The sequence below is a fragment of the Hippopotamus amphibius genome, chromosome 2 (assembly GCF_030028045.1).
Source record: "Hippopotamus amphibius kiboko isolate mHipAmp2 chromosome 2, mHipAmp2.hap2, whole genome shotgun sequence".
Classification (NCBI taxonomy): Eukaryota; Metazoa; Chordata; class Mammalia; order Artiodactyla; family Hippopotamidae; genus Hippopotamus; species Hippopotamus amphibius.
The window spans coordinates 10,277,077-10,296,292 of NC_080187.1; the positions used below are offsets into that span (position 1 = coordinate 10,277,077).

The following is a 19,216-nucleotide window of genomic DNA, read 5'->3' on the forward strand; positions in this document are numbered from 1 at the left end:
TAACCTAACATAATTCTGTATAGGACATACAAATCCTGTATAGGGTTTACAGGTGAAGATTATGTTATAAAATCACCTCTACCAAAAGTTTCCATGGTTACCTCTGTTACCTCTTCACAAAACAGTCTGTGTGGATAATCATAACACTTGTGATCACAGTAGCTTTTTTTTAGAAAAGCATCAAGTACAGCAGCGCATACCTTCGAGAAAGTAAAGAGGTTTCATCTCATAAAGAACTCCAGTCAAGTTTGTATTGGCTGCTCGGAGCCCTGTGCTGAGGCAGCATCTCAGGCTGCGTCTCAGGGCAACAAAAACTCTGTGATTGATTAAAAATGTCTGCCCTGGGCCTGAGCATGACAGGAAGCAGCATGTTTGCCATCTATTGTCTTTCCTGGTTTTATCCTATTGCAGTTTTAATTTAACCCTCTGGTCAGTACCTACAAGCCAGCATTCAAAGAAGACCTATCACAGTATTATTTTTTAATATGTAGTACACAAACTTAAGAAACATACACAAGACTGCATGAGTGGAAGCAATGAGTGGAAGCAACGGCTCTGGCCTGGACTTTATTACTTCTCAGGCTCACTCTGACACTAAAAGTAGTTCATGTAGTTGTATGAATAAAATATTTGCCCTTGTTATTTTCCCATGGGGTACCTATGGAGTAGAGTTCAAGTAATTACATAATCTGGAAATTCACATTCTTAAAAAATGGATCGCTCTTCCTTCCACGTTTCCATTTCATATTGAATACTAAGGAGATACCCTTCTCCATTCAGAGACACTAAAATGTTTGCAAGGAGACTTGCATCATGTTTAACTCCAGGATCCCTGGGTCTATTGAGTAACCTGAGAATGCAAATTCTAGCATTCTAGAATTAATAGTAATAAACTAGTAATAAATTCTAGTATTAAATGATTGCTCTCTCCCTATTGTGACAACATTTTCTGAACCAAAATTTGGAATAAAGTTTAACAAATCCTAGTGAACTTATGAGGTAGCAGGACAGGTACTATCAAGACTGCCTCCAGAAAATTTCTTTACCACGTTAATGCTTAATGCTGTGATCAAGTCACAGGGAAATCCCCTGACGAGGAATGTCAGAAACTCGAGGGGCTTTGTCTAACTGTGTACTTTCCTCTCTGCTCCCAGATCTGCCCTTTTGAGAATTCCTGTTGAGTAATCCAGAGTTAGTAGTGACAACATGTCAGGCTCCTCGGATGGCTGAGAAAGAACTAAGAATTGGAAAAAGTTGAGAGCTACTGGCATAATGGAATTAATGGGAATCAGATACATGAGAGTTCACCAAAGTTCCATATTCTTTTTACCACTTCCTCATCCTTGGCACTTGAGCTCCAACAGCGTACCAGGGCCTGAGCATGGGGAAGAGCTGATGTTTCCCCGTTCAGCGGTGATATTATAGATTCTCCTAGGAAGCAGCATTACTGCTTCCTGACACTGTAAGCTCACCTGAGGTATATTTACCAGGAGAATATTTAGTTTGGAGATCTAACTGCCCCAGTGCAAAATCTTTGCAACTGCCTTCTCTACAGCGAAAATTTAGCCCTCATCCAAGGACGGGTGTTACTGGGATTAAATAGTCCAAGGTCTCATTTGGTAAGGTCCACCCACTGTGCTGAATGCTGCTGTACCATCATGGTCTCCTTCACGATCAGGCCTCCTGTTAGTTTGCATTCCAAGGAAAATGGTCTAGTCAAGTACACTCAGACTTATTACCAAGTCTCTAACTGACCATACATTGGAATTGGCAGCTTTTAACTCTGGTTCCCAAATGGTTTCAGATGGTTAGCCACTTAAAAGAACCAGTGATCCACTTGATCTCAAGAATGTAAGTCTCTGCTGGGTCTTGTCTTAGTTGTGATCCAAATATGATTTTATCGTGTATTTTGGGTCCCTAATATATGGCTGGAGGCTGTGCTTTTTATACTGTAATGCATTTGGTCACTATAAACATAAAGCGTAGTGAGACAAAGAGGGTCTTTTTAAGCCCTAGCTTGGTAGTATGAGAATATGAATTATGGTTATAGCTGTGTCATTAATGGGTGACATCAGACAAGTCATATCCCCGCCGTGAGCCTCAATTTCTTCCTATGGAGGATGAAAGCCCCAGACTAGGTGATCTCTGAGGTCTCATTAAGCCCAAACAGCCTGTGTGTCTGATCCTGTGTGTAAATTCAGAAAAGTTTCAAAGACTTCCCTGCCTGCTCTGTGGATGCTATCGATTGGCTGTATAGATTCAGCAAAATCCACTCTGGCAAAGAGTTGTTCAGTGGCACTCCCCAGGGGCTTTTCCAGGCTTTCATAGGCTCTAGGTAACCTGAAGACAAGAGGACTGCAGAACGGTATAAAAAGCTACTCCAGGATTTAACAGCAGGAGCTTTTGTAGTCTTAGATTCACAGTTGTAGGAAATTGATGAATGAGCCACAGCTCTTGATGTCTGAACAAATAAACAATAACGCAGGAAATACACTGAGGCTTGGGATGTTAAATGCCCTAATTTTTGCCACACTGGTGTTTCAGCTTAGTAGAAGGGCATTTCAAGTGTGCCTTTGGCCGGGTTGGAGGTGGGGCGGGGGGGTTGCTGTGCCTTCGAAGAGTCAAGCATATAGGAAATAGCTGACAGGTCGGAACACTTAGTCCCATAGACCCAGGCTTCAACCCCAGCTTTGCCATTTACTAACTTGATTCACCCTGGGCAAGTACATCATTTCACCTTTCTGAGGTCATTTTTAATAATAATTTTGCTAATAATTGAGCCCTTATCATGTACCAGGCACTCTGCTCTTTTTTACATGCTTAGACCATTCTACCTTCATGACACCCTAGGCGTTGGTACTGTTGTTTCCGCATTTTACATAGGAGGAAGGCTCACCAAGGGAAAAGTAACTTTCCCAGGTTAATACCAGTGGGATCAAGATCTCCAGATTCATGACCTGGAGACCTTTTAGGGCAAGGGTTCCCTAGCACAAACGTTTCCACAGCTTCCAGGTGTGAGAACGTTCTTCCTGATGTTAATTGAACCCGTGGAGGTTGCCAGGAAGAGGTTTGCTCTCTTGGTGATGGGAGGTTATTGCAAGGACTCATGGGGATGAGGGCATTGGTCTCTCTGGGTGGACAGTCGTCTGGATCCTGGTGCTTCCAGTACTGGGGTATAGACGGGTCCCAGAGAGAATCACCTCCCACCCCTACCCCAGACTAGGACCGGGCAGGTCCCTTGTTCATATCCCTCCCGGGGCTCTCTGAGCTCACTCCGCTGTCCTGACCCTCATCACTGGGTCTGCGTAATATCCCTTAGCCAGTGCCCGACTCCAGATAACAGTAGTCATGAGAAGTAGTCATGTATGTCAGGAGCTGTGGATTAATAAGGACTATTCCAAGCACTTTTACAAGCCTTATTTCATCTAATCCTCATAACAAGCCCATGAGGTGGATTCTGTTATCTTCACCATCTATTTATAGCAACTTTCCCAAAGTCTCATAGTTAGGAAGTAGGGAAGCTAATATCTGAACTCAGGACTCTCTGACTCCAAAGTCCGCTATCCCTAACCTCTTTGCACTACTGCCTTTGAATATAAAATGGGGCTGCTACTGCCTTCCTGATAGAGATGTAATAAGCTCTCAATAAGTTGCTACACACAAAAGGACCCAGTGCAGGGGCTGCCCAAAGTAGATACCCAGTCTGTGTTAGCAGAAGATGATATACAGAGCTAATTTCCTCTTATGGAAATCTTTTGGTTAGTTAAAACAGACAAGGGTCTCCTTGTAATAACTCTAAAGCCTTGAACAAATAGTCTCCCCAGAGAGTTGTATATACATTATAGTTGCATTTTTGTTTATTTTGAGCTGTCTTGTTAAGGAAGGATTTATATGCTGGCATAGATGTAGGACAGCAATCAGGCAGTGTTTTCTGCCTTTGACAGTTGGTGTGATAGTTTGCTTCCAGTGAAGTTTGACTCATTGTATCTGGAAGCTGTCAGAAGTGGGAACATGAAAAGGTCATGACGGATGGCTTTGGATAAGTGGGTTGGGGAGGAGAGCTGGTAAAAGACAAATGGCCTCCCTGTTTCTGAGGGAAGGGGCTGACCCTGTCTGCTTCAGGCCAGCCCCTATCCTCTCTTCTTCCTCACCGGCCGAGGCTGCTGGGGTGGAGCCTCCCAGGCACCATTTGTCAGAGCGGCACAGGGTTGGGCATAACGCAGCTCCTGGGAGCCCTTCCCAGCAGCCCGGCCCCTCGGGTACTGGAGAACTGCTATGTGGAAGTGGTCTTCGGCTCAGGACCATGTCTCCTGATTACCAGTTACAGAATTCAACATCCTCCCTTCCTCGCATCTTAAAAAGTGGGAGGGAATTCCCTGGCGGTCCAGTGGTTAGCACGCTGCGCTTTCACTGCCAAGGGCATGGGTTTAGAAGACTAAGATCTTGCAAGCCATGCAGCATGGCCAAAAACAAACAAACAAATAAATAAATATATTGGGAAAAGAGTACTGAATTCTGAAGTAGAAGCACCCCCCCCCCCAAAAAAAAGGTAAACTTTTTAAATGATATTTGTTTTTATTTTTGGTGAAATTTCTACTTTGGGAAAATACAGAAAAGGAAAAGATGTAATTCCACTGGCCAGAGTTGACTTCACCACTCTTATCAATATGAAGCATATCCTTTTGATCTCTTTTCTATAAATATTTTTCCTATCCTTTTCACCTACTGTCATAAGAAATTTTCCAAGTCAGAGCTTTTCTTATACATAATTTTTCATGGTTGTATTGTATTCCGACATGTTTGTATTAACTATTCCTCTGTTGTTGGCCATTTAAGTTGGAGAAATGTAAGCTTAACAAAAGCCAGCTTCCCTTGTTTTCTCGGACATATATTTATAATTTGAATTACTTTAAAATGGTTCATAAATGACACTTTAAGGAGTGCCTCTGCCTTTCCTTCAGTGACTTTACACAAGAACTTTAGCCAAGGAAATCAGAACCGTGCTCAGTGGTCAAACAGAAGAATATTGATAGGGTTTCATGCTCCAGTTTGCCACGTGTGAACAAAAATAGGTGTACATTTATTGGCATATTTGAATATTATTTGTTCCTTGGTGAAAATTGAGAGAGAAGCCTAAAGACTAGGTGGGCAGACTTTCTTACACGTCTTCCTGACTCAGATGAATGGGGCCGTGTGGAGCAGTGGAGAGTACTATACTTGGGAACCAGATGGTTCTGGGTGTGAATGCGGATTTCCCAGTTAAAAGCTCGCCAGCCTTGGACAAGTACCTTCACCTCTCTGATCCTACTGCATGTTATGTAAAACACCTCGCACAGTTCCTGCAGAATAGTGCAGTGGCAGAGGAGAAAGATTCTGGAACCAGATTACCTGGCTTCTTTCTTCAATTCCAGCCTTGCCACTTTGTAGCTGTATGAACTTGGGCAAGTTACCTGACACCACCGCCCCCCCGCCCCCCCCACCCGGTGTTTCAGGTTCCTCATCTATAAAATAGGGGAAAACATAGTAGCCAACTTCACAAGGTTGTTGTGAGTTTTGAATCAATGGGCACAAAGGATTCTAACCTTTCTGGCACGTAGTTGGTGCTGGTTATGCTTCGCCGCTCTTTGCCCCTGCCCTGGTCTGTAGCACCAGCCTCCAAAGTGGTCTCCTCCCCACCAGGCTGCCTCCTCCTTTCAACCAAAAAGGAGACCTCAGACTCCCACCCTGGGGCCAGAAGAGGTCTCTGTTTGCTTCTGGGCTGGATTCCAGGGACTCTGTCTTCAGCAGCGGGGTCTGGGTGTGCTCAGGAAAATGGGTTCAGACAGTGGGCTGCCACGTGTCCAGCAAGAGCAGAGTCCTGTGGGGCCGTGTGCCCTGCTTCAAGAAGCCAGACTCACACACATCTCAAGTAGGGTGAGGTTATTTAATGTACAAAAGGATTTTTCCCATCAGGAAAGATTCCCCTACAGGTTTCTTTAAATAGTGACTCCTCTAGGCAGGCGAGTGTTTTACAGATCATTAACTACTTGACTGAAAGCCTGCAGGGCAGAGAAACTTAAAACTAAAGTGTTGGGAACTCCTGCCAATTACAGATCAATCCAAAATGAAGATAAAGTATCTCTGAAACTAGAAGTCACTGGGAAAATGTGATTTGATTCAGAAAAAAATCTGATTTGCACGCATCTTTTTTGGAACACACCACTTGTTTAAACAGTGTTCCGCCTGCCCGCCTGTCTTGAACCTAATGCACTTGTCTCCCACATCTTCATCCCCAAACAGCAGACTTGGGGTTCCCCTCTGTGAACAGCGGCTGCACAATAACTCCAGGAAAGGGTGTCTTTGGGAAAGTGTTCTTGTGGCGGAGCAGAGCTTAGGCAATTGATGCAGAGATACAGCCCATAATGGATGAACCATACTGTAACAATTTGCAGATAAAAATAATAGAAGTTAAAGTGTACTTTACATGATAAAAGAAAGATGAAAGAGGACGAGAGTCTGTTACATCTGAGATGGTTACAAAAGTCCTGCTTTGTGAAGTCGGCTCTGTTGAAAAGATTGATGCAACGGGGAGTGACCTTGGCTTGGAGCAGGGGCTGGTGATGTATGTATGCGCATCCCTCTGCTAAATGGACCCAGATTTGTAGCACTAATATACATGGGAGCCCAGAACCAAACTCAGTGCGGCAATAAATCAACAGCCACTTTGGGTGTCATTTCTGGTTTATATTCCACTATTGTTCTATCACTTTAATTCATGTCACTATCATCTTTTCATCTGGAACAGTTTTATATAATTTTCCAGTGGAGTTACCTGACAAATCCTATCAAATTAACAAGCTACATTAACAATATTGACTGACTACGGCTTCAGGAGTTGCAGGGCCGTAGAACAAAATTTCAAAACTGTGTCTCTCTGTTGATGATCTTTCCCCCTCCCTTTCTGAGACAGGAATGTGGGGCAGGCTTTATGCCACATAAGAGATATGCACATTTATTTTGCCCTGCTCGTTTTGACTTTTATAAATGTCAAAATAAGAAGCAGAAGAAGGGAGAAAAAAAAAACCACTACCAGCAACCACGGTGTAAGTACTTTTCTTCTTTCGGGGAACTATAGAAATGTCCAGATCTTTAACAATTAATGACCAAATTGGAGGGAAGAGTGTAACTGGGTAGTCGTAATCTATTTTAAGTGATATGTAATAAAATTGGTCTCCTGATACATTCTCGCCCTCCTGAAATCATCTAGACCTGAACGTCCAGAGTCAATTGGGCTTATGACATTATGCCTAATTGAAATATGGTTTTCCTGAAATATGTCTAATGACAAATTCCAGCATTCGATTAATAAAAAATACCGATTGTTCGTCTTTTCCAAAGACCACACAGTAATGACCAAGGTTAAGCAACTGAACTGCAATGTCTCCTTCAGAGACAGCAGGCGAGACTCTACTGTCGTCTGTCCAGTCTCCTGCCTTTGTCTGACTGCTCTTTGGGATTTCTTTATTCATAAAATAAAATAGAGATGAATGGAGTGTGTGGCAGAACTAATCACTAGGGTTCTGTTTGTATTTGTTTTGTTTTTTTTTTAATTTTAAATTTGGTCTGACTGTGGTCATTGTGTCCTTTTGGTTTTTGTTTTTTAAGTTAGCTATTCCTTTTGTCCACCTTATCTTTTGGCCTGCTAAGTTTTCTCACATTATATTTTAAAATTTCTGAGTGTGATCCATAGGATGAAATATGTTTACTCTGGTTGTCTTTTCTGTCGCAGTATGTACATTCAATTGTTTGCATTATTTCTTACATTATTACTTCATTTTGCTTCCTTTCGCTTTGAACTTGACCTTTAAACTTGTGGCCTAAAAATTAATTACTTTTAAGATTCCATCTGGGGTCCACTCTGGAAGGATATTGAAGGGTTTTGTTTCATTTCGTGAACAGATTCCTCGATTTTCAGTAAAAGGAAAAAGCATTTAGCGTAGATCTTGTGTGTTGGGCTGGGCACCTTCTGCTCGGTGATACCAGGAGAGCAAGTGCTGTGCGTTTCTGCAGTCGTCCAAGGACACCCTCCATCCCTGGCGTTACCTTGGTTCTCCTAACACCTTTGCTTCCGACACTGCACAGCGTGTTACGTCTTTCACAGCTCTGAAAATGAAACCTGAAGTCCCCGTAGTTAACATTCTGAATTCCTGTTAGAAAGTCTTTGTTGCATAAAGTGCACACCCAGTGCCATCTCTCCCTCCGCGTAGAAGCAGTGACCTCCACAGCCTGAAACCAGGCTCCAAGACTTGAACTTGGAAGGTTTAATGTGAAGAACACTTTGATCTTCCAGTGACTTCCTTTAATTGCTGTGTGGATAATTATTTAGTGTCGGATAATTATTTAGTGTCAGAGAGTTATTTAGTGAGAGACAGAGAGTTTTCCTATTTTTAGTGTATAAGATTTTTCCAAATCAGAAACTCTTCATTGGTGGCCTAGCTATTTATGCATAGGTGATGTTACAGCTTTATCTGTCCAACCCAGATCTTCTAGAACAAAGCAAAACAAAAGAGACCTCTGATCAAAATGGTTTAAATGAACCTTATCTTATAGATTATTTCATTAACAATATGTAGGTAAGCTCTATATTGTGCCTGTGTTATATCTAAGAAGGTAAGCTTCTTAATACCTTCTTGTATGGTTTTTGGTTGTTCCCCCTCCCCCACTCTGACCCCAGCTCACCCACTCAGGAAATCAGACTGTGAAACTTCTCTGTGCCGTTTGGAGTCTCCTTCTGTCTGTCTTAAGAAACCCATGGCATTCCCCAAAGCTCTAGAAAGGAGCTTGTGTTCATGCAATTTAGGATTTACAAAACAGGTCAAATGGTTACACTGAAATCACTTACACCTTGTACTTCTTGTGGCTTCTTTTTTATCCTCCCCTCGGCCTTACAGGTATCTCTGGAGACAAAGTAGAGATAGACCCTGTTACGAATCAGAAAGCCAGCACTAAGTTTTGGATTAAGCAGAAACCCATCTCAATCGATTCTGACCTGCTCTGTGCCTGTGACCTTGCTGAAGAAAAAAGCCCCAGTGAGTAGTCCCTTTTATTTATGTCTCCTTTCTCTCTTCCCCCTCTTCCCCTCTGTGTGCTGGGTGCCAGGAGAATATATTGCCACCGTGTCCTTTTTTCCTTGGGTCTGTTTAATTCATTACCAGAAATTTCTTTTAATCAAATGGGATTGTATTATGGTGCCCAGAGCCTGACGTGGGCCCCTGTTCTGTTCAGTCTTGATGACAGTAGAGAACCTCACAGCGGCTCCTGACCTCAGTAGCCCCCGCTGAGGGCTGGGGGCACAGGGGCAGATTCCTCACAGGACTCTGCACTCATCAGAGCCCTCATTTCACTTTGTGCTCCCTTCCTCTTCCTATTTGGGGAATGGACCAGTCTGACCTGGACCTGCCTTCCTTCCTTGCCAGATCGAGGGAAGTTGGAGGATTTCCTGTGGCGGCTGGAGACTAGATTTAGATATCCATCATGCCGGAGGTGTCAGCACCCTCCAGATTATTGGCAGCTGCATGACCTACCAGCTCGTAATTAAACTCCTGCCTGGTCCTGCAGAAGAGATCGCTGCTGGGTTGGCACTCCTCTGTTTAAATTACCAAAGTAGATACAGTCTGGGTGTATATTTTAGTATATTATATTTTTGCAGTTAAGTAATTGAGGTAGCCCTTAGATTAATCATTTTTAGGACTTCAGTCCATCAAGAGGCAGAAAGGATACAGATGCACTGGTATTCCTCCATGGAGGAAAGGATTTGTTAGCTGCCTGGAGAAGGCTCTCAGACAGTGGTTCTGAAATCTGGTGTATTACCAGCACTGCCTGCAGAGCCTGTTTAGAATGTAGTCACCCAGGGCCCACCCCAGTAGGTTCTGATTCAGTGCCTTGGAGTATGACCTGAGCACGCAATTTGTGTTGATCCCCTTTATTCCAGTGTCTGCTAAATTGGGGAACAAATATAAGGAATGACATACTTAAAAGGAACAGTAAGAAATCTAAAGGCCAGCAAGTTTCTATAGCATGGCTCAAGTTTTTGAGATGAAACTGACTAAGCAGGGGCCTAAAGAACAAAAAACTGGGCCTATAGACTGGGCATGTGTGCCACTTGGCCTCATTTGTCAAATCCAGCAGTGCTGGGCTGTATGGTCTCCTCTTTTCAACTCATCCTACAGCTTAGCAAGAAGGGAGAACGTAGTGGTGCAGGAGAAAGGAGGAAAGTCATGGCCACTGCCCTTCCCACCATTCCTGTCATCCCAGCGAGGCCTCCCTGGCTTGCAGGGGCAAGATGGCTGCCAGAAGGAGCGGTGGGGAAATCACCTGCTGCTCTGGGGCCCTTGCCCCAAGCCAGCCAGATTCCCTCTGCCTTTAGGTAAACATCTTCTTCCCAATCCCTCACTCCAGCTAGCCATCCAGTAAAGATGTCATTGTTCTAGCCTCTTTTTTCGCAAGAACTCAGAATGTAACATTTTATAAACTCTCCATGTCTCTGAGAAATGAAAGACAATCACTTACATGTTGCAAAGGGGGCCAAGCCGGAGTGGAAAGGTTAGGGAAAGAGCTGGAAACAGGATTCAGATTTCCCTCAGCGTCATACCAAGACACGCACTGTGCTGAGGAGGGCTGTGATTTACGCACCGAAAGGTGAAGCATGTAACACACCCAGCCTAGGAGGGAATGAAGCAGAGGTGCACAGCTACCACCTTTCTGTTGCATCTTGAGGTCTTTCAGTCAAAAAGTCGCTGAGAGTGAGGCCAAGTTCCAAGCATGAGGGATGCAGAGCAGATGTGGGCCCTACCGTTTAACTACTGACAGTCCAGCAGGAGAGTCTTTTGTCCTATTCTTAGACCTGCTGCATGGTTTTGTGTAAAAACTGCACAGGTAGGTCTTATAGAGCTTTCCCCCTCTCTCACTCTGGCTCCAGAGATCTAGAACTATGACACTTTCCTGAAGAGAGAGGCACACTGCCTGCCCCAGTAAAACACTTCCTGAGTCCCTGTCCCCACCACAGCACTTTCAAACCATGTCCCTCAAAGCTCTGGGTCCTCAGGGGCGTGTGTGTGTGTGTGTGTGTGTGTGTGTGTGTGTGTGTGTGTGTGTGTGTGTGTGTGTGTGTGTGTGTGTGTGTGTGTGTGTGTGTGTGTGTGTGTGTGTGTGTGTGTGTGTGTGTGTGTGTGTGTGTGTAGGGCAGAGCTGGGCATGAGGCCTCCCCTTCAACCAAAGTATTCTGCATTTAATCCCAGCCAATTTGGTGATTCTACACTTAAAAAGTCAATTGATAAAAAGGAGTTTGCTGTTTAAAAAAAAAAATGTTTGAAAGTTGCTGGCTCACAGACTCCTTAGGATAGCCTTTACAGACATTGACTACTCCAGACCCATGGCCCATAATTTCCCATCCTGAACTTGAGCTGTGTTCGCTGTGAACTACCGGCACACAAGCACACCTTGCATTTTGTGCTTCTGCTGTTCCCACTGCCAGGTATACACCCCCACCCTGACCCTCTCTCTCATTTATGGACACCTCCGTTTCCTCACACACAGCCCACTCATTTTTCAAGATCCAGCTCCAGTGTCAGGCTCTCTCTGTAATTTTGCCCCTAGGCGTTTGCACACACCTCTGGTAGAGCACCTCACACACTGTGCTGTGTTTATTTGAGGTCTGACCCTCTCCCACCCCCGTCTCCATGCTGAACTCATTGACCAGAAACTGGTTTCTGTATCCTCATTCCCTAGCACAGTGCCTGCAGGGTTGTCCTCAGTGAATGTTTGCTGTCTTGAAATAGAACTTAATGAGGCCAGAATTGAGAAACCAAAAGTTATTCAACATAATTTATGTTGTAAAATGCCCAAAGATGTATTAAATGAATCAGCTTGATGCTGTTTTTTATTTTTTATGATTTCCAGTATCTTCATCAAATTAATTCATTACTTAATCTAAAAAGTTCATCTTCAAGACCATCATCACACCACAGAATTAATCTGCGCGGCTGCTGCTTCTTTTTTTAAAGGATTAATGGTAACCCGTTTTATCTTTTGTGTCTGTTGAACCTTAGAAAAAAGTTATTTTAACAGCACTAAAGAAATGAAAGTCACTATATTTCATAAGTTTAGCCTGTGATTTTTATCAGCATAGTGATGTATGTTTGTAGCTGAGTTTACATCAAAAATTATTCTTGGGGCCTTCTTGAATGAATTATGGCAAAGAGAGAGAGTCTAGAAGTAGATAAGGTTTTTGATTTCTGCAGTATATTTCCTTTTTCATGTTTTTATCTCTCATAACACAAGTGTCTTGCCAAAGACTGGAACGTGTGACCAACTGGAATAATTTAGTTGTGAAAACAGAGCAGACGTGTTATTAAACAGCCTTCTTTACAAAAAGGCATTAAGTGTTGGGAGGATAATGAAGTTGTCCCCAGTCTTACTTGAGACATGTTTGTCAGAATTTTGAACAGAAAAGAAATGGTTTTTAAAACCTTCAAATATGGCCAGTTTGCAGTGTTTATTGAGAAAGCCGCTGTCAAACCATTAATTTGGTCGTCATAAAGAGCACAACTCCAGTTTAATTGATGCCGTATCCAAAAAGTATGTGAATAGCTGACTTGGCAGAGGGACTGAGCATTAGAGCGCCTGCAGTGAAACACATAATTACATATATTGGGGAATCAGAAAGACCCAGACTCTGAAGCCATACTCCATAAATAGCAATTCTCTGGCACTCTTTCCTTCGCCTAACTTCTCCCTCTTAGGCCATGTTCTCGTAGGGAAGATTTATTGTTCTGTCCCTGTGAGTGTTTAAGACCTGGAACTTAATGACTAAATAGATACATGCCTTTTAAAAAAGTGTACATATAAATATGGACTCTTACAAAAGTTAGTTGAGAAAAGCAGTGTAGCAACAGCCCTGAGAAATTAAGAATACACTCTGCCTTTCTAGATTTAAACAAAAAAAAAAAGGCTGTATGCTGCCATTATTATTCAAATCAGTGATTTCTAAGTCTGGTTTTGCCACTTCTTTGGGTACCTTGCTGTTTTGAAGGATGTCACAGACCTCTAAAAGATGAATTAATTCTAATTCATTTTAACTGTACAAAGATGTATACAGCATAAAGGAGAATGTTTCCATCAGAAATGGCCATGGTTAAACTGTCTCAGAAATAATTCTCCATTCTTATACAGGTCTACATGTAGGCTTTAAATGCAGTGGGCACTCTTTTTAAGTACCAACCTCAAATTCCAACACCGAAACAAAAGAAAGGGACCAGAAAGGGACCTTTCTGTGAAATTAGCACCCATCAGGGACTCTCGGGTTGTATTTAAATAAAGTACCAGACTCAAGCATGCCAGGTCTGGTTTTATCATAAGAAGGTTGTGCAGGTTTAGTCTTTAAAGGAAGCAGCCTATCATTAAGAAATCAGATTTAAACTTTAATAAAGTAGCTGTCGTCTTTATAGCTGAAAAGAGCTCTGTATCTCAATTAAGTATAGATGATATAAAATCTTAAGGAAGCAACATAATAGAGGTAACCCAATTACGTTCTCTTGCAATAGTATAATTTAAAGGAAATCGGATTCTGTTGATGGTAGTTGTGTTGGTGGGGGATTGTTTGTTCGGTTTTTTTGTCCAAAACACTGTTTGGACACAGGGCAGGAACTCTTTGGGATTGTGAGTTAACCACAACTGCAGGAGCCTGTTAAGCCCTCGTGAATAGAACCTGCTGGATATGTGAGACGAGATTCATTTAAGATTATGAGTTAAATTAGCTGGGTTTATTGGTGACCTCCCACTTAAATGAATCTTTCTTTTCATAAGTACTTGACAAGATCTGTAAAGTAGTGTATTTAATTTACTAATTAAATTAAAGCTACTGAATAATGATTTGTCCACATTGATTTAGCTTAAATAGAAAAGATCAGCGTTGTTGTGATCTTCAGCAACCTTAATGGCCGAGCCAGTTAGACACAAAGGCCTCTTGTGTTTTATAGGTCAGAAGTACATAGGTAAGCCCAGGCTGTAATTGAATTGCCTGCACTGCACCCTGCAGTTGCAGGTTTCCTTTGCCTTCCCGTTCCATTGTTGCACTGGGGCTTAAGAGAATGTTAACGCGGTAATAGGCACAGGGCCTTCCCCATTATACGTCTTGCTATCGAGCGGTTCTGCATGACTAGTTAAAGAAGATGGCAAGAAGATTAATGAAAGCAGGGCTAATACAGAAGGGGGTACTTTTGCAAGACTTCTACCGAGGAGATATTAGAGCTGAACCAGAGCTTGGCTTTTTCTTTATCCTGTGACCTTTGAACCTGCCGTACTGTTGAGAGCTGCCAGGGAAGTCGACATTTTGATTGATGTTGGTACACGAGTCAGTCTTTCCCATTGAATTCCACATCTGCACGAAAATAGCTTTTCCAGCAGAATTCATACTGGCTAGAAGTGATAGCCAAATTGATGGCTGAAATGCTTTTATGTAGTTTTCATTTAAACCTAAGTATTTGATGGTTTAATTCAGTATCCAGTTTTCATAGATTATAAGCATTCGCTTATATGTTCTTAATGGGTTTATCAACTTATGGTGAAAGACCAGTATTAAAGAGTGTTCAAAGATTTGCAAACAGAGCTCCAAGGAGGCTTTATGGGGGAGTAAAAGCAGTCATCAAACAAACCCTTCACCATTCTTAAAAAAGAAAAATCAGTCTGAGGGCCCAGGCAAACTGACTTGAAGGTTTTTGTAAATAAAGCAAAGTATCTGTTTTTGGAAAGCTATCCATGGGGGAGTCTGTAACCTTGCCTCCACACCGCAGCTGAGCCCCAGCTTAGAGGCTCTCTTGATCCATCCAGATGCAGGGTTCCCTGACCTTGACCTTGAGACACTAGCATTCCATCTGAAAGGGATTATTATGGTCTACTTGTAATACAGTCCAAGTGCAGATACGAACCTCTTCATTTGTTCTCACTAATTTTGTTACCTTGTTTATGGAGCTGCAGGCCTCTAGTGTGCATGCATGAGCATGTGTGTGTGTGTGTGTGTCTGTCTGTCTGTCTGTGAATGTGTCTGTGTATGCATCACCCACCCCATCTCCCAACAAAGAAGAGCGGGGAGACTGGCAGAAGGACTCAGATTTTGTACTAAAATCAACTTGGGCACATCACAGCCCATACATTGAATTCTCTGACCACCCGATTTCTTTTCTCCCTACTTGACAGGGGTAATTCTAGCAGAGAAAACACACACATACACACACCCGTTGATGTGACACGTATTCCAGTTCCTAAACAAGGAGGTGCCCAGGAATTTTGTTACATTCTTTAGATGCTCGTGAAAATGTGTGAGAGGGAAGTGAGGATGAGCATTCAGCTACTGCTGGGTGAAAGAGCTGCACCCCACGGTGGGTGGGTGGATGGGTGGGAGGCCATGGCCATGCCAGCGTACTCTATGTCCCGGTAAGTAAGGTGCTTGCATTTATGCTCACATCCTCAGGCTCTGTCGATTCCTAGGAAGTCCAGGCACTTCAAACTTCAGGTGGGCAGGCTATGTTGTGTTTTTATTCTCTGACAAGGACTTATTTCATAAGTTCGAGATCAAATACGGTAAGTACTGCTCGATTACAGAACACAACAGACTCTAACATATTAAATGCCCCAGTTATTGAATTGCCTTTTCATAATAGTACTCTGGAGCACAGTCAGGAGCAGGCAGTGCCTCATCCTTTTAACAGATATGTTTCCTAGCCCTATTAAAAGGGGTCTTCATCTATCCTGTCAAAGGGAGTCTGCTGGGGTTTTTTAGTTTAATTACACTATCCAATTAAAACTCCTTGCTGCATTTGGATGCGCCTCTCCTTGGGCCTGAGTGGATATGACATTTACAAGGCTCGCCTTTCAAGCAGACAATAGTGTGATTGATGAGGTGCACGTTCAGTGAAGGAGGCGAGTGCCTGTGGAAGTGCTGCTTAGTGCATTTTGATTTATTTATCATCTTCTTCCAAAACAAGGGAGCTGCCAGGGAGATGGGTTTTAGGCAACCAGGGGGCCCACCTCAGTTTTTCCAAGTGTATGGGAGGGGAGGACCTGGCGTGCGCCATAGGATAAAGGTGGAGAAGCACCATAAGCGTGGGGCCAGCTTGCGTTGCCACATGCCAGACTGCATTCTTAGGTTCTCTGACCCAGTTTGGTTTCCAGTAACCTCAAGCTATGATTTGGGCCATCGCTGTATTTCAGGGAACAGTTGCTGGGACTGGATAACATTGGCCAGACCCCTGAGAACTCAGCCTGTGGGAGCCAGCCCAGCATGTATCCCGTTGACTGACCTGGTCATTATTAGCTGACACCTGACGTTTGCGCTGGACATTTATGCTCCCAGCCGCATCCTCCAGCAGTCCAGCAGCTTCTGTCCAGGGGCTACAGTCGGTGCCCACTGGCTCTTTCTCTAACTCTCCCTAGCCACATTAAACACTTAAAAGTTGCTTCTAGGGACTTCCCTGGCGGTCCAGTGGTTAAGACTTCACCTTCCAATGCATGGGACGTGGGTTCAATCCCTGGTTGGGGAGCTAAGATCCCACGTGCCTCATGGCCAAAAAGCCAAGAAAACATAAAACAGAAGCAATATTGTAACAAATTCAATAAAGACTTTTTAAATGGTTCACATCAAAAAAATAAAAGTTGTTTCTAGAATTTGGATTCAGCCAAAAGCAAACGAGACTCTTCAACAAAGAGATATGGAAACACATTGGAGAGCTTCTCAAAGTTGTAGTGAAAAGGCAAACCCAGCATCTTGTTCCTAACCTACTATTTTGTGTACCTTCAGCATATGATAGATGGGACCAGTGTGCTTCTCTCCCTAGTTCCTGGAAAAGAGGCATTTAGTACCGTGTGTGGTTTCTGGAAGGGTCAACACTCTGAATTTAAGAGGCAGGCAATTCTACTCTGAGGCCTAGACAGATGATAAGAACCCTCCCATATTCATTATCAGATACTCATAGGGGCTGTCGGGGGCATGTTTGCTAACTGTGTAACGTATGAGAATGTCTCTTGTTGAAGAAAATTGGCTGGTACTGAGACTCAGTGGATGTTCTTATATTCTTTATAAACTTTCTTCATTTTTCCCTAGGACTTATTAATAAACAAGAAAGAATTTTCTTATGTTGATTGGAATATTGATATCTGATGGAGCAGAAAACATTTCGAGGGTGTCAGCTTCTCTTCCTCCTGGGAGAAGCCTTCTTTTTGCTATTAAATTTTCACTTAATTGTCGGCTTGGGCCATATAGACCCATAATAACAAAACAGTTATGTAGGTGTAATGGAAAGTTTGTTTCCCACTGAAGAAATCTCTGTGAAAGATTTTTCAGCTGGATAAATGATTGGAAAAATCTGTTTCCCTTGCCTCCTGCCAAGCTCCAAACTGTGTTTTCATAATAAATAAATGGAGTGCTTAGATTTTAAGTTATTCTTGTAGACATGGAAAAAGTAAGCCATTCTTTCATTAAAATTAAAATATGTATTGCTTACAAGACTCCTATAGGCAACTTCCAGGACAGGGTAACTGTAATCAGATTAGCCCTTCTATCATAAATGAGTGGAAAACTGCACAAAATATAAACTAAAATTCTGGCCAAAACTCTAGTTTATAGCTCCCCAGTAGTTGAGGCATCCAGGACATTTAGTAGTGACTCTGGAAAGGCCATATCTTAGGAGTAAGGCCAAACTAGCCCTATGTTAAAGACTACTTTAATTCTTAATAAAGGTTTAAAAGTCTTGAAAGGATCAAACTGATTCACATGTAGATTAACTGCCAGAACAAAACCCAGTATTCTCTAAAAGATGACAAAATGCAGACATCCCACAATGTAACATTCATAGTGTCCACCTTTCAATAAAAAATCATGAGACATGCAAAGAAGCAGGAAAAAAATGTATCTTATAACCAGGAGAAAAATCAGCCAATAGAAACAGAGTCAGAAATGGCAGGGATGATAGAATTGGCAGCTAAGTACTTGAAATTTTTTATTATAAATATGTTCAAAGACTGAAAGGGAAACAATAACTCAAAAAGAAGAGAAATGGAAACTTTGAAAAGAACCAAGTGAAAATTCTAGAGCTGAGAAATATAATACCTGAATCAGAAAATTCACTGATGAGAGCAAATGAGTTTTAGTTATCTATTGCCACATAACAAATTTTCCCAAAACTCAGTGGCTTAAAACAACAATAACATGTATTATCTCACAGTTTTGTGGGTCAGGAATCCAGCACAGCTTATCTGGATCCTCTAGCACAGGGCCCCTCACCAGCCTGCAGTCAAACTGTCAACCAGGGCCACAGTCATCTCAAGGTTCAATAGGGGCAGGATCTGCTTCTAAGCTCACTGAGTAATTACCAGCAGAGTTCATTTCTTTGTGAACACCCTCATTTCCTTGCCACATGGGCCTCTCTGTGGGGAAGCTCACAAAATGGCAGCTGGTTTCATCAAAATAAGCAGGAAGAGTAAACTTCTTGGAGGGAAGAAGTTACAGTCTTTTATAACCTAATCTCAGAAATTCATCCCAACACTTTTGCTATACTTTACTCATCAGAAGTAAGTTACTAAGTCTAAAAGGATTAATCTCCAAAATATGTAAACAGTTCATCGAGCTCAATATCAAAAAAGCAAACAACCCAATCAAAAAATGGGCAGAAGGCCTAAATAGGCATTTCTCCAAAGAAGACATACGGATGGCCAAGAGGCACATGAAAAGCTGCTCAACATCACTAATTATTAGAGAAATGCAAATCAAAACCACAATGAGGTATCATCTCACACTGGTCAGAATGGGCATCATCAGAAAATCAACAAACAGTAAATGCTGAAGAGGGTGTGGTGAAAAGGGAATGCTCTTGCACTGTTGATGGGAATGAAAATTGATACAGCCACTATGGAGAACAGTATGGAGGTTCCTTGAAAAACTAAAAATAGAGTTATCATATGAGCCAGCAATCCCACTACTGGGCATATACCCAGAGAACACCATAATTCAAAAAGACACATGCACTCCAGTGTTCATTGCAGCACTATTTACAATAGCCAGGACATGGAAGCAACCTGAATGTCCATCAACAGATGAATGGATAAAAAAGATGTGGTACATACATACAATGGAATATTACTCAGCTGTAAAAAGGAATGAAACTGGGACATTTGCAGAGACATGGAT

The 19,216-nt window shown here is 42.5% G+C and overlaps 1 protein-coding gene across 2 annotated transcripts in view; it reads left to right on the forward strand.

Moving 5' to 3' along the window:
- The window catches only part of MAPKAP1 (MAPK associated protein 1), a 241,904-nt gene that overhangs the window by 205,357 nt on the left and 17,331 nt on the right, over nt 1-19,216 (forward strand). For both annotated transcript variants that reach the window (XM_057721638.1, XM_057721639.1), the window contains one exon: nt 8,931-9,068. In XM_057721638.1, the coding sequence (XP_057577621.1) occupies nt 8,931-9,068 (138 nt within the window). The remainder of the gene's footprint in view (nt 1-8,930; nt 9,069-19,216) is intronic.